This window comes from Scomber japonicus, chromosome 16 (genome assembly GCF_027409825.1).
Source record: "Scomber japonicus isolate fScoJap1 chromosome 16, fScoJap1.pri, whole genome shotgun sequence".
In the NCBI taxonomy this organism is placed as follows: Eukaryota; Metazoa; Chordata; class Actinopteri; order Scombriformes; family Scombridae; genus Scomber; species Scomber japonicus.
Window position 1 is genome coordinate 9,327,208 of NC_070593.1, and position 18,675 is coordinate 9,345,882.

Genomic DNA, 18,675 nt, shown 5'->3' on the forward strand with positions numbered 1-18,675 from the left:
CACCTATTTTCTGTATGGAAAATGGCTTTGTTTTGGTCTCTCATACCCGATGACTGCACAGCTTATCTTCAGCTTCTTGGCTTGTGGCTGCCTTTGCAGTAGAAAATTCTGTCAGCTTCTTTTCAGCCTCATTCATAAGCTCAATGACAGTCTGCCTCGCCTCCTGATATGAATTCCACTGAGTCACACAGCTAAGAAAAACAGAAAATGTTAGAGGATGAAATGCCACAATTTACAGTAACACAAAATGAATTGCTTTTATACATGCATTATCACACTTTTATCTTTACTACTGTACCTGTGAAGGACATTCTGGTGACACTGGAGCTGATCTCGGACCTCCTCGCCTCTCTGCTTTGCTGACTCCACGCTCACCCGAAGCTGCTCTTTAGCTGTCGGGTTGACCACATTCTCCAGCTGAGGCAGCAGAACCTGCAACTCCTCCAGGTGGCTGAGGAACTCCTGCTCTGTGGACATAATGTCCCCCTGCTGCCGGAGACACTCTTCATAGTTCTCCACATCCACACCCAAGCTAGCTTGCTGCAGGAAGGATACAGAATCCTCCAGCCATTCACAGGCTGACTGCATCCTGAAGTGGTACTTCTGGCACAACATCATGGATTCTTCCAAAGTAAACTGCACACGAAAGCAATTGAGAGAAAAACATGAGATTGTTGATCTCCTATGTTTAGGTATAAAATACTGTATTATGACACAAAAGAGGCATTCCACTGATTTTACACAACCAATACTGTTAACTTTAATGGTAAGTACTACTAGCAGTGCATAAAGTCTTCTGTGGCTCTGGAGAAAGCTTTCCAAAAAAAAAAAAATCCTGAGATGTCATCAGGGTTATTTTCGACTTGTACACTTCAAACGTTTAACAGAAAGCCTTCCTCCCAACCAGGAGGCATGGCGTTTGAACGATGAGGGTATTTACAGGCAAACTCTAACACTCTAACAAAAGATGCACCAGTGTTTTTGGGGAGTTGACCCATACTTCAAAACAAAATTCAGGCCATTGCTCCCTCTTCTGCTTCAATTTTTGATTATTCTTTTTCAAATCTATCTCTTGTAAGCTTTATGGAAGTGCAATACTAAATCAGGGAATACTCCTTTAAGGAAACTACAGCAAAAAAAATATTATAGGATGTCACTAAAATATTTTATGAAATGTTTCCCACCTGTTTGGAGCTTAGTGATTTTTGAACGTCCGCCTGCAGCTTTGCCATTTCTTCCAGGCTTGTGTCTACATGGATTGGGACAAGTTCATTTGCACTGATGTACTGCTGTTTCTCCCTGCTACTAAGAGCGGCGACTATCCTCAGTCTGGACTGAACCTCTTCCTGCATGATTTGCTGCTTTCTGATCTCCTCCTGCACCTTCTCCACCCTAACATCCACAATCACAGCACAGCCCAGATCATCCCTGACCTGCTGTAGCCAGTCCAGGGTCCTTTTCATCTCTGTCTCAAAGTCTTTGCTCTGAATAAACCTGTTCTCACACTCTTCAATCAGGTCCCCTACTGCGCCCTGCAAGGACCGCAGCTCCTCTTGCCACAGAACCACTTGCTCCTTGGAGGCATCATGGGCTGCTTGGTCCACACGAGGAGCAAGCGTATCCATTTGGTCCATGAGCCGTGACAAATGAGAGTTAGCACTCTGGAGACTTCCTGCCAGTGCATGGTAGTTTTTCAGTCTCTCCTCAGCTGACTGGGTCTCTGCATTAACTTTTACCAGCTGTTCTTTTGTGGCCTTTAACTGAGAGTCAACTTGCATGGCCATCGCCTTATGGTCCTCAAATGACTCCAACGTTTCATCTAGATGCTCTACTTTCTGTTCAACCAACCTCTTTAAGCCGTTGTAAAGGCTCACAAGCTGGGTCATTTCCTCTGTGCGCCATGGTTGACCGGTGCTGCGAAATCCCTCTTTTTTCTGGTTCAGTTCACTCACAGCTAGACCCAGGTTGCTCAGATCTGCCTGTATTGATTTGTAATCACTCTGCAAGCTGACTACCTCTTCTGTTTGCAAACCTACAGGGTGTGTGCCCAGATGATTGAACTGTTCGTCAAGCTCTTTCAGTGCTTTGTGAGTGACATCTATAAAAGAGGTGTACTCATTCCTTGTGAGGATGGCCTGCTGGATTTTCTCCTGTTTTTCTTTGGCTAATGCTAATATGCTGTTATATTGCTGGGGGAGGGTATTGAGTTTTTCATCCAGGTAACAGTGGTCTACTTCATTCAGAGTTGGCAGTATTTCCTGTCCAGCTCTTTGTACGATTAGGAGAAGGTTCTCGTATTCAATTGCCTGCTCGATTATCTGTTGATATTTTAATAACTGCACCTCTAATTCAGCATCTCCAACCATTAGATTGATTTCAGGAAATGTGATTATATCAGCTTGTTTTATCCACTGGCATATTTTCTCTAGATCAGTCTTGAAGTACTTTCTAGAAACAAGTACTTTTTCAAGCTCCTGAAGTTTCTGGCCACATCTATGTAGCGTTTTGTCAAAGATGTTTTGTAACTCCTGCAGCTTTGTGAGAATCTCATTCCTTTCTTCGTCACTGGCATCCCTCATCAGGTCCCTTCCCTGAGACCACAAGGATGTCAGCTCACTCTGATAGGCTTTCAGACTGCTTTGGATGTTCCTACATGTTCTGACCTGTTTGGCAAGGTCATCAGGTAACAAAGCAATATACTCTTCTGCCTGGGCCTTCTTCTCATTCTGCTGGACCCAGGAAATGGACTGGCTCACAGCCAACAGGAACTGAGTCCTCTCTGTGAAAGCCTTGCTGAGGTGTTTTCTGCGCTGCACCACTTTCACACTCAGAGATTCTACCTCAGACTGAGTGTCAGCAATCAGCTGCTGTAAACGCTGACGTTCACTGAGGCCCAGGCGGGCCAGCACCCTGTCGGCATCGGCCATGGCCTGGGCCAATAGGAGCTGCTTGGCCTCCAACTCACTGCAAATGCTGAGGTGGTCAAACAGGAAGCTCTGAGCCAGCTCTGGAGGAGGACTCATTTTCATGGCCTCAGACAGGGCAGGCTGCTGCTCCTCTGCCCAATCCCGAGCCTCTCTCAGACGGGCCTCCACCTGGCTCATGTCTTCCAGGGTTACAACTGAGTCCTGGATTTTCCTCTCAATTAGATTTTGCATCTGAGACCATCGCTGCTCAAAGTGGCTGATTTGTTCTTTTACCAGCTCCTTGTCATCCAAGTTCAAATGTTGGATGACTTTCTGTTTCTGATCCTTTAGTTCCTCAAGAGAGCCCTTTTGTTCTTCTAGTGTTACTGCAAGTTTCCGTAATGCCTCCAAATGCTGAGATGAACTTTCGGCATCCGTTCTGTGACATTAAAAAATGGACAATTATTCATACAAACCATAGATAAAATGAACGATGCGTGGAATACATGACAATAGTATTTGTTGTATATTTTCATTTACACAGTAGAAATTAAATTCAACTTCTAAAATAATGTTTGATATCAGATCCCATTGTAATCACAACAAAAAAAGACCTTGAGCTCATAATCCTCTAATGTCAACTACTATTGCAGAGAAAATAGCTTCCACACACAGTAATTATAGGAATTACAAAGCAATTGTCAAAAAAGCCCTACTGGTGTCTTCCTGCAGCCTATGACATAACATTTTTAGTTTGATCCCGTCAGAAGATAATTAGAATAACATTACCACAGTCTGTGATGACTAGTTTTAATGTGTATTTTATGTATAAACACACCTGGCCAGATTGTCCCATTCTTTGGACACCTGTTCGAACAGCGCCTCCACTGCAGTGATACAGTCATGGTATTCTTTTGACCTCTGTAGGTCCTCCTCCCTCTGGCTCTGCAGCTTGTTGGCCTGGTGACAGAGTTCAAGCCAGGAATGGCTCAGACGGTCAATCTCTGCATGTTCTGGAGAGTCCTGGCCCCCAGTCAACTTGCTCACTCGTTCTGTCATCTTGGTCAGGATACTCTGTTTGGACTGCAGTTGCTGGCTGCATTCCTGTGTGACAAGCAAACACTGGATGATGACCCTAAATACATCCAAACTGTAAGCAGATCTGTCTTTAATCCAGCCATTACCCAAATATCTTGGTCTAAATGTGGGGTTATATAATAACAACAAAGTAGGCACCAGAATGATGTTCAAAATTGCTTTACTTCATAGTTCAAGTAAAAGGAAAAATCAGTTTTGTCTTAATTATACATTATGTTTGAGTTTGATACAGGATGATGATTGAAATACTGCTCCTTACCTTGGCTTGTGATAGCATGTTTTGAGCTATTTTGGTCTCCAACTCTGCAGGCCTTCTGGAGAGGCTAAGGAGCTGCTGCTCCATATCCTGGAACAAGCTGGTCAGATCTTGCTTCTGTTCCTTGATCTCCCTCCAGCCCTCTGAAAGCTCCTGTGCACTGGACATCCTTTCCTCTATCTACAAAAAACACATTTATACATTTCTGTGGTGAATATTTGCAGGGTCACACATTGCTGAAAAAAAGCCTTGATGATATATTTGCTCCTTAAATTGATATACTGTATATTCATATTAAGTGTTTTCTCTGTTGCAATCGGACTGCATGGCATGCTGCTAAATTATAAAATACTTACTGTTAAAAGAATATTTATAGGCAATATGCTCAGCTAAATGGGTATAGAGCAGTATGTCTCAAATTATTTTGCACCAAGAAAAGTTGCAGCAATTTTAATCTACCTTGCATTGCTTGCATTTTTTGATTTTATGATTAGGAGGATAAACCACTGATGCTAGAATCATCCAACTTGTCTTTGATGTTGTACAATGGGAAAGGAGGCAACAAAATTACTGACCGTGAGTTTGACCTGCTGGACCTTAGCAGCTGTCACTCTCACAGCATCATCAGAAAGGTCACACACAGAACACACCAGATCCAGGTAGGTGCTGGCCTGCTCCTGTAGGGCCCTGTAGTGCTTCACCTGTTTGTGAGGAGTGAATGAATCAAGTAATAAATCATGAGATGACAACTAAAAACATACTGCAGAATACCAAGGGTCAGGCAAAACTGTATACTGTGTCAGGTACCTGCTTCAGGGCCTCCTGCAGACCGGATGGTCCCTGATCATTGAGCTGCAGCTCTTCCTGAACTGCGGTGAGCCAGGTCTGGGACTGCTGGAGAGTATCCTGGTGGTTAACATGTTTCTGTAGCTCCCGGTCCAGACTTTGATACACCTGTTGAATATAGAGTAATACATATATTATAAGTAATACTTTACAATAAACATCTTTATTAAATTGTTTTTTTCTGAAAATTGTCTGATGGGGTGGTTTCCCTGCTAAAAACAATATATAATTGAACACCTCTTTTGAGCCACTTACAAGTTGTTCTTCCTGTTTCAAAATGCTACAGCAAAGCTTTTAACAAAATCAATAAACATCTATGGTTGAAGTCTTGTATTACTCACACGCTGGGAAGTGCTGCATATAGCAGAGTAGCTATCTTTGGCTCCCTGCTGATGAGCCTGGACTTGTTGACTGATCTTAGCTTGGACTTGGTCTGTACAGCTGGCAACAAGATCTTCTCCTTTCTGCTGTAGGCTGGTGAGACGTTCCTCAAAATTGGCTATCTCCTCCATTATAGCCTTGGAAAAAAGGTGGTTAAAATACAGATTATGATAAATAATCCAGTATTCTAGTGTAATGTAATGATGTCAACTAAAAACTGTAAATTTTAATGGGTCAGGATGGAGTTGGTCACCTTGTGTCGGGCAAGCTGCTGAGTGGCCATCTCCATACTGCTGGTCTGCATAGAATCAGAGGTGACCAGCCTACTGGACATCTGTAAGAGCCACTTCTCGACCTCCTGCAATTCGCTGTTGTAATCCTCATGCTCCTTCACCCACTCTACAAGGTTCTGGACCTGGGTCTGAAACACAAAATACACCAGAGGTGAATGTATCTGTATGATATGTGATAATTAAGTATGTACCAGTATATCTATATACTCCCAAAATTATCTCTGAGCGGAAACAGATTAGCAGTATCCATACCTTAGCCATCAAGCAGATGTCTTGGTAGTCAGCCTGCAGTTTTTTCATATTGTCATTTATCGTCGGGTCATGGACTGTATCCAGCAGAGCCTCTCCTTTCTCAATGACACATTTCACTGCTGACTCATGAGACTGCACTGTCTGCTGGATGGTCTGTAAAGGGAATAAAACATTGCAGATTGAATAATTGAGTTTTATTGCTTGGTTTTCATTGGAATTTTAGAATCAAAAAAATACTATTTTATTTACCTTGTACTTTGCTAGCTGAGCCTTCTTTTGATAGAGTTCAGCTTTAGGCTCTACACTCGATGCTAAAAGGTTCTTGGTTTCTAGCAACCACTGGGCCTGGCCCTTGTATTTATCCATAAAGTCTTTAGAGAGTGAAATACATTTCTCGAGGGAGCTATGCTCTGTGCGGAGAGCTACCATCAACTCCTCTAGTTGGAAGAGTCGAGTGTCCACCTCTTCCTTCAGCTGGTCCGCTTCAGGCTCCTCCAAGAATGCCATGGCTCGCTCTGTCTTCTCTCTCATTGTCTTCAGGTAAGTGTGACCCTGCTCCATGTCTGCCTGAAGAGCCTGAAAGGTACACAGACAGAATTATGTTTCAGATTTTACTATACAGATGTCAGACGCCTGAGTAATGTTGCTGCTAACGTAGATCTTAGAGCAGTACTGACCAACAGAACCAGAGGTTGGTTTAATTATATAAACGGTCATTAAACCAGAAACAATAATAAACAGAAGGCATGTACTGTATGGCAGAGAGTGTACCTCTAGTTTCTTCATCTTTCTCTCCATGGCGAAGCGGTCCACTACATCAACACTTATAGCCACAGTGCTGAAGTTATTCTGAGCTGTACTGAGCCAGTCTGAGAAGGTGCCGAAGACACATTGTGCATCTTCAATGCAAGACACCTCCTCCTGGAGATGTTTGATTGTCTCCTGCAACACAGAGGAAGAGGGAAAAAAACAAAGTTATGGTAGAGGAATGTTGGAGGAAGGATAGCTAACCTAATGTCATGTTTTCAGTTGTTTCTCAAAATGAAAATTTATTGTAGCAGATTTTATACAAAAAAAACTGGTTAGTAATTAAAGCAACATTTTCAAAGGTCTCATGCAACAAAGACATATATTATTTATCAACAAGCACTGAACCATTTATTGATATATATATATATATATATATATATATATATATATATATATATACTGTATGTATGTATATTGTATGTATGTGTGTATACATGTAATATTCACATATTGCACAATACTGTGTGCTGTGTTTAAGTGAATGTTACCAGTAAATGCAATAGCAGGGCGTGGTAGCGGGCTGTAATCTGTGTGGCTCTGGTACTGATCCGGCTGCTAATATGGGTCTCATCCAGAACCTGCTGAGCCAAGAGACTGAGGCCCTCCATCTCGTCTTGATATACTAGCACTTCCTCCTGCCAGCTCTGATCAAGAAAAGCAACAAAAAGCCAGTAAGTGATCACTGTACATCTGTTTATTTCGATTTGTGCATATTCATGAGAATGGAATTGTTAATTAGTCTCCAATGCAAATTAGCCTAGCCTTTATCAACTGGAGTTGCGCTTCTTTAGTTGCGCGGTCAGACCGGCGATTGCTGCGCAGTTGTGCTTTGGTCTCCATGCCCTTTAGCCAGCTGTCCAGACGCTGGAACTTCTGCTCCATCTGACGGAGTTTGGCCAGAGCACTGTTGAGCTGTGCCCGGGTGTCAGCCAACCGGGCCTGGTACAGCCTCCACTCCTGCTGCAGTGTCTCCAGTGCTCGGTCTTCTATTTGAGGCAACCCCCAGGGAATCACCAGCTCCCTACTGACCAGTATTGTGTTCAGTAGAGCCTGGCCCTCTGTGCAGTGCAGCTGCAGTTCCTACAGTTACACAGATATAGATGAGCACTGTCAGCACCAAACTTTCCGATACTATATTAATAGTGTGAAATAGAATTGCAGGCTATGCAGGATTAGTAGTAGTAGTAGTACAGGACAGCAAACAACACATGCACAGCGATCATTTTCAAACCTGCAGCTTTTGGAGAGTCTCTTCGAGCCTATCAACATCCCCCTCCAGCTGGGTGTAGCAGCCAAGCTTCTCCTGCTCCTGTTCCAGCCAGTCCTCAAATGCATGAAGGCCCCGCTGATACTCCTGATGGGCTTTCACCAGCTCCTCTGCTTTGCCTACTGCCCTCTGCAAACACAAAATGACAATATCTGAGCTAATTAACACTTTTAATACTCAAACAATGTTTCAGACAGTTTAAAAGCAGAAATAAAACTTAACTTGAGAGACACTATATATACTATATATACTATAGATACTACATAACTCTATGAATTGTATCATAATACTGAAGCTGAAATGTATTTTAAATAAGATTCACTATGCAGTGACGTGCACATTCCCTTTCTTATTACCATGGCGTTGTCTTTGATATTGTTGTAGCGCTCCTGCAGATCTTGGAGCTCCAGTTGAGTGACATAGTTCTCAGCTATATTGACAGTCTTTGCAGTGATGGTGTCCAGCAGGGTGCTGTGGCTAAGCACTTCCTCATACAGCAACTGCAACAGCACAGAGGTTTTGTTACAACTGACTGTGCATATTTCAAGATAATAGTTACTGTAGTTAAATGGCCTTTTGAAGCCTATACTGCTCATTTTCACTTCTTGTAAAATGTATGATGTGAAATTGAAACATATCTTGTATTTACAGTAAATCATATGTGAGCATTTACAATATATAGCATGACTGAGAAGAGTGCAGAACCTTGGCTTTGCTCAGATTAGCAGTTTTGTCTCTCATCTCTGGGCACTGTTTATCAGTAGGGTCAAGACTCTCCTCCACACGTTCCACCCACGACACAAACTGGCGTACATCCTCCTGGTAACTGGTCCACTGAGACAGAGAACCCTCCAGCTGACTGTTGATTTTAAAGAGAATAATTAAGTGGCGCTGTAGTCTATGTTGTGCACACGTTCCACTTAACGATATAAAGTGGAACGTGTACACAGCAATTTTGGGGAAAACCTCTTATGGAAATGGTTACTGCTATGAAACAACCATAAGGCTGTTTAAAATACGACCTTCAAACCAACCTTTTGCATTGAATAGAAGTAGAGAGTAGTGCATCCCAGGAATCTTTTAGATCCTGTATTTGTTTTTGGACTACAGGCACTCCATCAGCTGAGGTGTTTCTCTGAACTGACTCTCCTCTTGTGGTCAGCATCTTCAGCTGGATCTCCTTCTCCTGACGAGCAGTCAGCAAAGCCTGGTGCAAGAATCACAACATGTGCATTTATTACACACTTGTATTAAGCAATTAAAAGTGGCATTCATAGTGGTAACTCTTTTTAACGTTCTATACCTCCAGCTTGATCATCCTGCTATCAAGAACATTTTTGTCAGCAGTGGGGGCGCAGTAGGTCTGCAGCATGTGGCTTGTGTCAGCCACCCAATTCTGCAGCTCTTTTAATCCTTGGGAGAAAAGCTGGTGCTCAGTGACAATGCGGTCAATCCGTGATGCCTTCTCCTACAATCCACCAGAAAAATACACATTTAGTAATCTAAAGTAGGCACAATAACTACAAATGCATTCCTTGACGACTAATACAGATTTACAACTAAACTAAATCATCCTGTGTATCTTCAAACAGAGACTTGCAGTGACAAAAGAAATTTGTGTTAAGTTATGGCGAGTTAGTACCTTCACTGTTTATCATTTGTAAATAATGTTAAATCAGAGCTCTGTCCAGTCTAGTGCCTCTGTCTCCTCTCCAGCTCTACCCCCAGAAAAGCGCAAAAAGTGCAGAGGCAGATTGGTAGGCATTACTGTACCTTGGTCAGGTTGGTTAAAGCTAGGTACTGAGCAGAGAGTTGCGAGACACGGTGCACAAAACCCTTGCCGGCCGCGTGTTCATCCCACAGCAGCTGGGCCTTCTCTTTCAGCCTGTTCAGCTGAACCTCGTGAGAGGCTAACTCCTCAAGCACAGACTGGAAGAGCACAAGCAGGTTATCAAAGATGCATGCAAGCTGACACAGATATAAGACAGTTACATTCAGACACAGACCAAAGGGTTAGAGATGGCAACATGGCAAAAAGTAAAGCGAATGACATATATAGCCAATGTTACTGATGGCAAGCTCTTGGTGGTCATGACGTGCGATTAAGGCCTCTGGAAATATCTTGTTGACAGGTTTAAACAATAAAACAGCACTCTCTCTGTTATAAATGAGGCGAGTATTAATTCATATGATAGACACTGTGTTAGAAAACGTGAAAGTAGCAAACAGGAGCAAAAAGATGGAAGCAATTTAAAAAAGTTAAGCATCTGGCGGTTAGCATAAGCTCTTGGCATTGCATCCTAGGTGAATAGAAGAAATGTTGAAACTCTATCATAGCTGAAATGGTGAGCTTTTGCAAATGGCAGCAGTAGTCAAGTTTGCGCCATTGCACTGAGTGGGTTTTGCACTTGAACATGAGTGATCTTCAAAGTGAGGGGTGTTCCAAGTTCGCTGGATTTTGGACTCCTATACCTGAAGCTTGTGAAGCTCTAGCTTCTTGGCTGTGAGATCATGAAGCCTTGTGCTGCTCTCCTGTACAGCCAGCTCTGTGGCATTCAAGCATTCCTGAAGAGGCTCAGCACTTGCTTCAAAATCCTTCATTTGAGACAGAAGGTTCTGAAATACACAAGACAGTTAAAAAAGGCTGATGGGGTATTTCTGTGATTTACAATTAATTGTTAAGCTGTGGGTTTTTACATGAACCCATGGTGAGAAGGGATGTTTTGGTGCTTACTTGTAGGTTTGTCTCTCTGTTGTGAAGATTTGTCATCATATTTTTCCAGTCTTCTCGGGCAGTGTTCATTTTAACCCGAACTGCATCTACTTTGTCTTTAGCTGCAACACTAGAGACAAGTTCACCGCTGACAACCACAGCATTCAGCTTTAAATGACCTTGTTCTCTGTCACTTAGGAACTCCTGAGGTGAAAAGCAGAAGAGAAAAAAGACCCTTGTCATTTAAAATAAATATAAATATCTTAGTCATATTCATTTAGTTACAGATATACTCTATGAAAGTAACACTTAGACAAGCTGTTGTAAATAATATCTCGATGTGTTGGCACCCTAAGTGGTAACCAAACTGTAATTCTGGCAGCATAAGTGCCTAAATGTTTAATGACATTTTACTTTCAAGATTATACCTGAATCTTCTGCAAGCTAGATGAGGCCTCATTGAGATTTTGGGGTACGTCAAAGCATTTGGCTGTGTTGATCTTGGCGTTGACAAACCATTGCTGGAACTCTCTGAAGGCTGAGCGAAACCCTTGTTCCAGCAGCTTCTCTTTGCTTTGGCACTCCCTGGAGGCTTGGAGACTCAGACTGGGAACAAATCAAGGGAAAAAACATATTTTTTAAAACATGTATTACAATCACTTCAGATACAGTTCTTATTTGTTCTACTGTCTCAGACTAGTTTGTTCATATTTGTTAGGCCATGTGCTGTTGAAACATTAAAGCTTACAGTATGACCAGAAAAATAGAAACCTCTGTATTTTGCAGCACAATCTAATACAGTCCTGTAGGAAATATTACTTTTGTGAGATCATTTTTCAATGTTAACAGTGTGTCAGAGAGGTGCTGACTCAGCTGTATGGTACGTTTTGTGGCTGTGGTTTTGTCCTATACAGTTGCATCATGTTGCTGTGTGTTTCGAATACATTTGCTTCCCCATATACGTGAATGAGCTGGACCACAAATTAAGCGCATATATGCAACGTAAAATGGTTTAATGCCTATAATGCCCAAAATATAGCCTCAGATGTTCCATGGCAAACACAGAAATAACAAAATTATATTACAGTACACTGAATGGAAGTGTCATCTTTCTTACTGTTCACTGGTCACTTCTGGTGTACAGTTCTACAACAGATTCATAATTCATCATTCTGTGGAAAACTATAGCTAAATATCTTCAGTTGTATGTTTTTCTTGAATAACCAAGACTATTTTGTAACATTATTTGCAATTTTATCACCTGTTGTATTCCTTAATGAGTGCAGAAACTCTCTCAGACTGTGTTCCCATGTCTCTGGAAAATCGGCACAGGTCGTTAAGTTGAGTCTTCAGACTATCGGACAAGGGTTCAGCTTTCACAAGTTCCTCCAAAGTGTCCTGGAAAAAAAACAAAACATAAATTAACACCAGCATGATATGCATTAGTCATCTACTACTATCATTGCCTATTTCCAATAACATTAATTCGAAATAATAATAATTTACAAAGCTAAGCTTTTGCTATCATACCTTTGCTATCTGCCAGCCTTTAACAGCTTCCTCTCCATCATTTTTCCCCTCTGCTTGGGCCAGCTGTAGACGCCAGTCCTGCAGCTGATGGTTGAATTCGCGCAGGTCCTGCTCCAACTGTGCCGACAGGCTGCTGAACTCCTGTTCAGAGCTGGCTATCTGAGATAGGGCAGTCTCCAGACTAGCTCGTGTCTGTAGCGCCCCACGTTCCCACTGTTCCCATGATGACAACAGGGCTGATTCCTCTCGCTCCATAGCCTCATAGCCCCCTGAGCCAGTGTGATCTCTTGCCACTGCCCCACATCTTTGGACGCGGCTCAGCCTCTCTCTGCCTCGCTGCTTGGAGTCAAGCAACTCCTGGAAAGAGCAAAGTATTACTTTCTTAGGAGGCATTGACTCTAAAAGTCACTGGAGTAGACACAAAACACGCTGGAGGATAAACATCTTCAAGTATAAAAAAGTAAGTGAGACATTTTGGAGTTCCTCACCTGCACCTTGGAGAGCTTTCTTTTAATGGAGAGTGAATCTCCTGAGAGGTCGGACCAGCGCTGGAGTTCCTCTTTTGCAGAGACCAGCCAGTCATTGAAGTCTCTCACAGCATCAAGATACTGCTCATGCTCAGACACAATGGTTTGCATGGACTGCACTTTACCCTTTGGAGAATAAAAAACATGTATGCAAACATCAACCACTGGATATGAATAAGGCACTGACTATAAATGCTTTAAATACTATTTGCAATTTTTTTTTGTACTGTGTGTTTTTGCCACGATAAGAAGGATCAAACTTTATAAAAGAAAGATGCATAATGGCATAATATTTTAGTGAAACTAGTATACTAATATACTGCCTCATATTGTTTAATCCAACCAATCTATCAATTTTTGCAACAATGTGGCCGCATGCCACAGTGCTGTCTGCCCTACAGCAGTGTTTTTGGATCCATCCCAGCTCTGGTGTCTTCATGGCTGGAACTCTTTTCCTGGATTAATCATCTATGATTCAGCAGTTATTTACAAATACTATTTGACTTATGCCTGCATTTAGATCACCTTGACAACAGCTGAGATATCGCCAAAGTGTACATTGAGCTCTGCCCTCGACTCTGGTCCAAAGGTCTGGTCGCCAGTTTTTTCATACATCTCGACGGCTTTGTCTGTAAGGCGTGACAGTGCTGCTGCGTGAGCATCCACATCCACATGGATGGCCCTGAGGCGCTCAAGAAAAGCAGATTTCTCTTTGCGGCCTGGCTGCTGAGGCAGGGTCATCCCCACTTCCTGCTCCACTGACTCCATCCACTGCTGTAGTTGGCCCTTACTTTCCTGAAAGCTGGTCCACTGGGCCACTGTCCATTCAAGGCGACTATGGACAATAATACAAGTAAAGCAATTAGAAAGTCCAATAAGTGTATGTTACCCTTGATTATAGCATCACTGTTTTCTGACTGACATTTCTGCTGCAGTGCAGAAGAGGGCACATTTCCTACCTGTGGCAACTCATAGATGTCATGAGCATATTGGCCCAGGCATCCTTTAGGCTCTGCAGCTGTGAACAAATGGCCTGCTGTCCATCCATTCTGTTGTGTTTCAGGACCTGTTCTCCTTTTCCTACTGTCATGTTGAGCTTCACCTCACCTTCCCCTTTCATTAGCAAGATATCCTACATGTATAAGGAAACAGCAACAAAAATATGGTCCAACTATGAAAATATTTCTGAATGTCAAAATGTATCCAGACAATATTGCACCCAAACAATATTTGTTGATCAGAGGATTATTTACAGACCTGTACAAGACCAAGCCTTTTCTCCAGGGTCTCTTTATTGCCAACTGTGCTGTTGAGTGAAGCCAGACGCTCCTGGACTCCATTCAGCCAGCCCCAGGTACTCTGCAGAGTCTCTTCAAAGGCTTGCTGCTCCTGTAAAGTGAGCTGGCAGCTGCGTAGCCTCTCTCTCACACGTCTTAGCAAGGCCTGGTGCTGTGACTGCAGCTGAGCTGACACTCTTGTCTCACTACCATCGCCTCGTCCACCCTCATTCAGTGCCTGTCCCTCCTGACACAAGCGTTCAAAGGAATCCCTGCAAAGAAGAAAGTCAAAATTTTAAATAAGCTACAAAGAGTGCTTTGATATTTGATTTGGGACATTCATTGCAGATTTTTCTGGGGAGAATTATTTATGTCAAGTGATTGTAACTCATAATTGTGTATTTTCTTTTTTTGATACCTTTCTTTGAGCACTTCCTGCTGATATTCCTCCACTTGCTCCAGCACAGCCTTTTCAGGACCACGTTGCTTGGCTTCAAGCAGATCTGTGGTCATCCTCTTTTCCATATGCTCCAACCACCACCTGAGTTTTTTCAGGCGACCCTCAAACCTAAAACGAATTAAAAATAGCATGCTTTTTAAATGGAGGGCCTATAAACTGTTTAGTAGAACTGGGTTGTGCTTGTGCTTGTCTCTTACCCTTTCATGAGGGATGCACTGTCCTCCAGGATCTGTTGGTTCTGTCTGCACTGCTCCACAAAGCTGTCCCAGTCCTGTTGGATGGAAGAAAGGTGTTGCTGGACCTGCCCTGCACTGGCTTTGGGAAGATGAAGTAGGAGCTTCTCTCCTTCCTCGCAGACCTGAGTGAGACGCACCTCACCCTCCTCCACTCTTTCCATGGCGCCCTGACAAATAAACAAGATCACTATAACATTGATCTTTGTCTTTCACAGTTATATGTATGTTTTTCAATCAGTAATTTTGTCTTATTCTACAATTCATAGATTGTAGCTAAATATCAGCTAAATATCTAAAATGTACAGTAGATGTAATGTGAAAAAAGTCAAATTTCCACTTTTATTTCAATGTAGGAGCATGATTTAGGGAATGTCAGAGTATTTTGACTATTAGTTTTACCTTTAGTTTCTGAAGTTTGCGTTCCACAACGTGAGTGTCTCCAGATCGGTCGGAACATTCTTTCACGATCTCCCTCTGCTCTAAAAGCCAACGATGAAACTCCTGAACAAGATCTACAGGGAAAAGGGAGGAAAAGAGATTTAATATTTGGTGATGATATAAATACATATAAATATATTTCCTTGCAAAAGCACAACAAAATTTACATTCAGTGTCCACTATATACAGTATAAGCTTGCCTTCCCAGAAATAAATAGGAGGCTCAGAGTGTGAGGTATTGTAAAACATACAAATTTAACACTTAATACCTTTAGTATTACAACAGTGTGGGGGAATACAACTGCACATTTTATTTGTTGGTTATGGAGGTTCTCACCATTGAACTGCTGTTGAAGACAGTTCTGCAGTGATGCCAACGTCCTGGCAGAGAGCTGGTTTACAGACTCATAAATCTTGATGAGGTCAGTGAGTGCTGAACCCAAACCAGCCAGCTCTTCAGAGGGATACTTTCTACACAGGGTGTTGAGGCTCTCTCTTGTGGAGTCAATACTTCCCTGCTGGTTTTGGAGCTCTTTCTGAAAGTCCTTCAAAACATGTTTAACAAAGTAGATTAAGAAAAGATGGATGATTTACAACAATAACAACTCACATTCTACTACAACATTTAAAAAGCACTCAATGACTATGATGAGATTAAAATCCTCTTTTTCTCAAGTTTACAAAACCACATTACATAGCCCTCACATCTACAAGGGCTATAACCCATTCACTATGTAATTGTTATTGAAGATGCACCTTTACTCTGCAGATGTCCTCAGGATCTGAACCAGTGGGAGACGAAACCAGGGATTCCTCCATACTTTTAAGCCAGGCAGACATCTGTGAGATGTAATCTTCTAGCTGTTTCCTCTGAGAACTGAAGTCCATGAGGTTTCCTCTAGCCTGCTCATGTAGCTTCTGCACAGAGCTGATCTTGTTCCGCAGGTCATTCTCCAGCAGCTGATTCAATGGAATAAAGGTTTTTGAGTATTTATGTAGTGACATACCGCAAATGGTAAGAGATGGAGAACTTGCTTCTTCTGCAAAGTCAGTCATCTTTTTCTCAGTGATTGCACATGTACTGTACAATCAATTGTGAAACATAATCATTAAAAAACAAATAACATTAGAATTGTATTTAGTACCTGTAATTTTGCAGGAGTCTCTTGACTTTGACTGCACTTCTTAAGCTCGGACACTTTGCTCTGCAGGGTTTCAAGTTTCTGCACCTTCTCACCCGCTTCCACCTGTTGATGTATCAAATAAGAGAAGCATGTTTTACATATCTCGTCTTGATTTCTCCATTGCTAATCTGTGAGATATTTTACTATTAAAGAAATCAGTACCCAGTTTTATTACGACATCAAATCTTACCCGTATCATGGAGAGTCTTTCCGACACTTTCTGACTGTCGTTGAGGTTGTTCAGGCTCTCGTTCAGTTCAATCACACAGCTGCTTGTCCAGCTCTCAATGTCCTCAGTGATTTTACGCACATCATCCCACAGAGCCAAACACTGTTTAAGGCGCTCAATGTTGTCATCTATTCTCTCAGAAACCTGGGGAGTGGATTTAATCAGTCACTCAAGTTTACTTTCTGTTGTATGTTCAGCTTTCATGTTTTATATCAGGAGTTGAAGACTACACAGCTCTGGTAATGTGCCTAAACAAATTCATGCACTGTATTATTCCCCTGTACCATCACATTCAAACATCATGTTACTCCTGAAGTCAAACTTACATCCAGCCACTGATCCACAAGTGTCTCCATATCCTTTTTCATCATTTGAGAGTCACAGTCAGGGATGTTCTTTAGTTCATTCACCAACTGTTTTCCTTTGGTGGAAAACTGGTCCAGTTCATGTTGCTTGCCAGCCATCTCTGCCTTCACTGATTCATGCTACAAATGGAGCAAAAACAGTAAACTTTTAAGTGATCTGATAAACAAACATAATGGCAAAACCCACAAATAAGATATTTTTTTCATTTTTATGGAATTACTGTATGTAAGATAAATATTCTTCTAAGTTCAACAAGGCTTTTGCTCTGACCTTGCTGAGTGACCTCTTGGTTTCTTCATAGTCCTTCAGAACAGAGCTTATATCGACCAGAGATTCAGAGCTCTCAATGATGCTGCTGATGGAGGTTTTCAGGATTTGGTATTCTCTCATAAGCTCAACAAGAACGTTGCACTGCTCCTGTCTGTTGAAAGAAGAGAGAAGTGCATTAACAAAATATGCACGGTTAAAGGTCAATGAGCTGCGTGCTCATGAGTGCAACAAATTTGAAGTCAACCTTCAGTATAGCTGTCAAAATAGTAATGCTTGCAATATTTAATATAATCTGGTATGGAAAACCCTTTAGCATTCCTACAAACCTCTCTGTAATGAGCTTCTTGGTGTCCTCCCATGTGGTCTCCAGCAGGCTGATTTCTCTCAGTACCTCCCCACCCAGCTCTGCATCTCTCTGGGCCAGTTGGTTGCCCTTGTCCCTCAACCACTGCTCCTCATGCAGGTGTGACTGGAGCTCATCCTCCAGCTGATTAAAGAACCGTAGCCTGACAAAAAGAAGGATAATATGTTGCACATGTTGTATCTACACAAGCATGTTTGGTACTAGCCTAAATTGGTAATAACCCCAGCAATTCAACCTGAGAACTATGTCATGGACTTTACCTCTGCTGTAGAGCATGTAGGCTGGGCTCTTTGAAGCTCTGGTGGTCGGCTTTTTCTTCAATGTCCTCCACAGATTTGAGCAGCTGTTCTTTCCGTTGTCTAAATGAAGTCCACAGAGCCCCTAAGGCCTCTGCTTCACTCTGCTTAGTACCAAGCAGGTTCCTTACTGTATCTAACTCAGCACTGAGTGAATCAGCCAGCATGCGGCACGATTTATGAGACCCCTCATCAGCACCTATATGGAGATGGCCTTTGCAGAGACTGCTGTCCAGATTGACAGCTAGAGTTTCAAGCTGGCTAATATCTGGGACAATGGTGCTCAGCTCCTGTTGCAGCTCCTCTACTCTTCCACGATCCCAGCTCCCGGCACTCTCCACAGTCTGTCTCAGACCCCGCAACACCCCTGCAGCCACACTATGAGTCTGCAGAAAAGCTTCAAGTCTTTCTAGGCACTCTAACTGGAGCTCAACTATGTGCTCTGCCTCCAGGTAGGGCTGGAGACAGCTGTCAGCTCTGCTTCGTAGGAGCTGTGCGTCACCAGGCTCACAGAACTGACAGAGCTTTGCTGTCTGCTCCTCCAAGCTTTGTCTGACACTGGATTGCTTCTGTAAGGCCACCTGAGTCTCCTGTCAAAAACCAAAAACCAATGGAGGATTAGCTGTTGCTCATCTTTCTAGTGACTGTAAGTGGTCCTGGAAAATAATAGTACATG

At 42.5% G+C, this 18,675-nt stretch overlaps 1 protein-coding gene across 2 annotated transcripts in view; it reads right to left on the reverse strand.

The window, feature by feature from the left end:
- The window catches only part of syne1b (spectrin repeat containing, nuclear envelope 1b), a 72,847-nt gene that overhangs the window by 32,330 nt on the left and 21,842 nt on the right, over positions 1 to 18,675 (reverse strand). For both annotated transcript variants that reach the window (XM_053335086.1, XM_053335087.1), the window contains exons 41-80: positions 17,964 to 18,589; positions 17,666 to 17,845; positions 17,340 to 17,490; positions 17,030 to 17,188; positions 16,665 to 16,847; positions 16,436 to 16,537; positions 16,047 to 16,250; positions 15,628 to 15,835; positions 15,252 to 15,364; positions 14,814 to 15,019; positions 14,575 to 14,724; positions 14,137 to 14,428; positions 13,839 to 14,011; positions 13,405 to 13,714; positions 12,841 to 13,005; positions 12,353 to 12,709; positions 12,084 to 12,220; positions 11,251 to 11,428; positions 10,844 to 11,026; positions 10,582 to 10,725; positions 9,883 to 10,038; positions 9,413 to 9,577; positions 9,144 to 9,316; positions 8,815 to 8,968; positions 8,466 to 8,609; positions 8,074 to 8,238; positions 7,605 to 7,922; positions 7,331 to 7,486; positions 6,804 to 6,974; positions 6,282 to 6,608; positions 6,033 to 6,185; positions 5,741 to 5,908; positions 5,448 to 5,624; positions 5,068 to 5,214; positions 4,836 to 4,961; positions 4,264 to 4,440; positions 3,745 to 4,010; positions 1,185 to 3,345; positions 299 to 636; positions 47 to 191 (exon numbers count right to left, since the gene is read on the reverse strand). In XM_053335086.1, the coding sequence (XP_053191061.1) occupies positions 47 to 191; positions 299 to 636; positions 1,185 to 3,345; positions 3,745 to 4,010; positions 4,264 to 4,440; positions 4,836 to 4,961; positions 5,068 to 5,214; positions 5,448 to 5,624; positions 5,741 to 5,908; positions 6,033 to 6,185; positions 6,282 to 6,608; positions 6,804 to 6,974; positions 7,331 to 7,486; positions 7,605 to 7,922; positions 8,074 to 8,238; positions 8,466 to 8,609; positions 8,815 to 8,968; positions 9,144 to 9,316; positions 9,413 to 9,577; positions 9,883 to 10,038; positions 10,582 to 10,725; positions 10,844 to 11,026; positions 11,251 to 11,428; positions 12,084 to 12,220; positions 12,353 to 12,709; positions 12,841 to 13,005; positions 13,405 to 13,714; positions 13,839 to 14,011; positions 14,137 to 14,428; positions 14,575 to 14,724; positions 14,814 to 15,019; positions 15,252 to 15,364; positions 15,628 to 15,835; positions 16,047 to 16,250; positions 16,436 to 16,537; positions 16,665 to 16,847; positions 17,030 to 17,188; positions 17,340 to 17,490; positions 17,666 to 17,845; positions 17,964 to 18,589 (10,008 nt within the window). The remainder of the gene's footprint in view (positions 1 to 46; positions 192 to 298; positions 637 to 1,184; positions 3,346 to 3,744; positions 4,011 to 4,263; positions 4,441 to 4,835; positions 4,962 to 5,067; positions 5,215 to 5,447; positions 5,625 to 5,740; positions 5,909 to 6,032; positions 6,186 to 6,281; positions 6,609 to 6,803; positions 6,975 to 7,330; positions 7,487 to 7,604; positions 7,923 to 8,073; positions 8,239 to 8,465; positions 8,610 to 8,814; positions 8,969 to 9,143; positions 9,317 to 9,412; positions 9,578 to 9,882; positions 10,039 to 10,581; positions 10,726 to 10,843; positions 11,027 to 11,250; positions 11,429 to 12,083; positions 12,221 to 12,352; positions 12,710 to 12,840; positions 13,006 to 13,404; positions 13,715 to 13,838; positions 14,012 to 14,136; positions 14,429 to 14,574; positions 14,725 to 14,813; positions 15,020 to 15,251; positions 15,365 to 15,627; positions 15,836 to 16,046; positions 16,251 to 16,435; positions 16,538 to 16,664; positions 16,848 to 17,029; positions 17,189 to 17,339; positions 17,491 to 17,665; positions 17,846 to 17,963; positions 18,590 to 18,675) is intronic.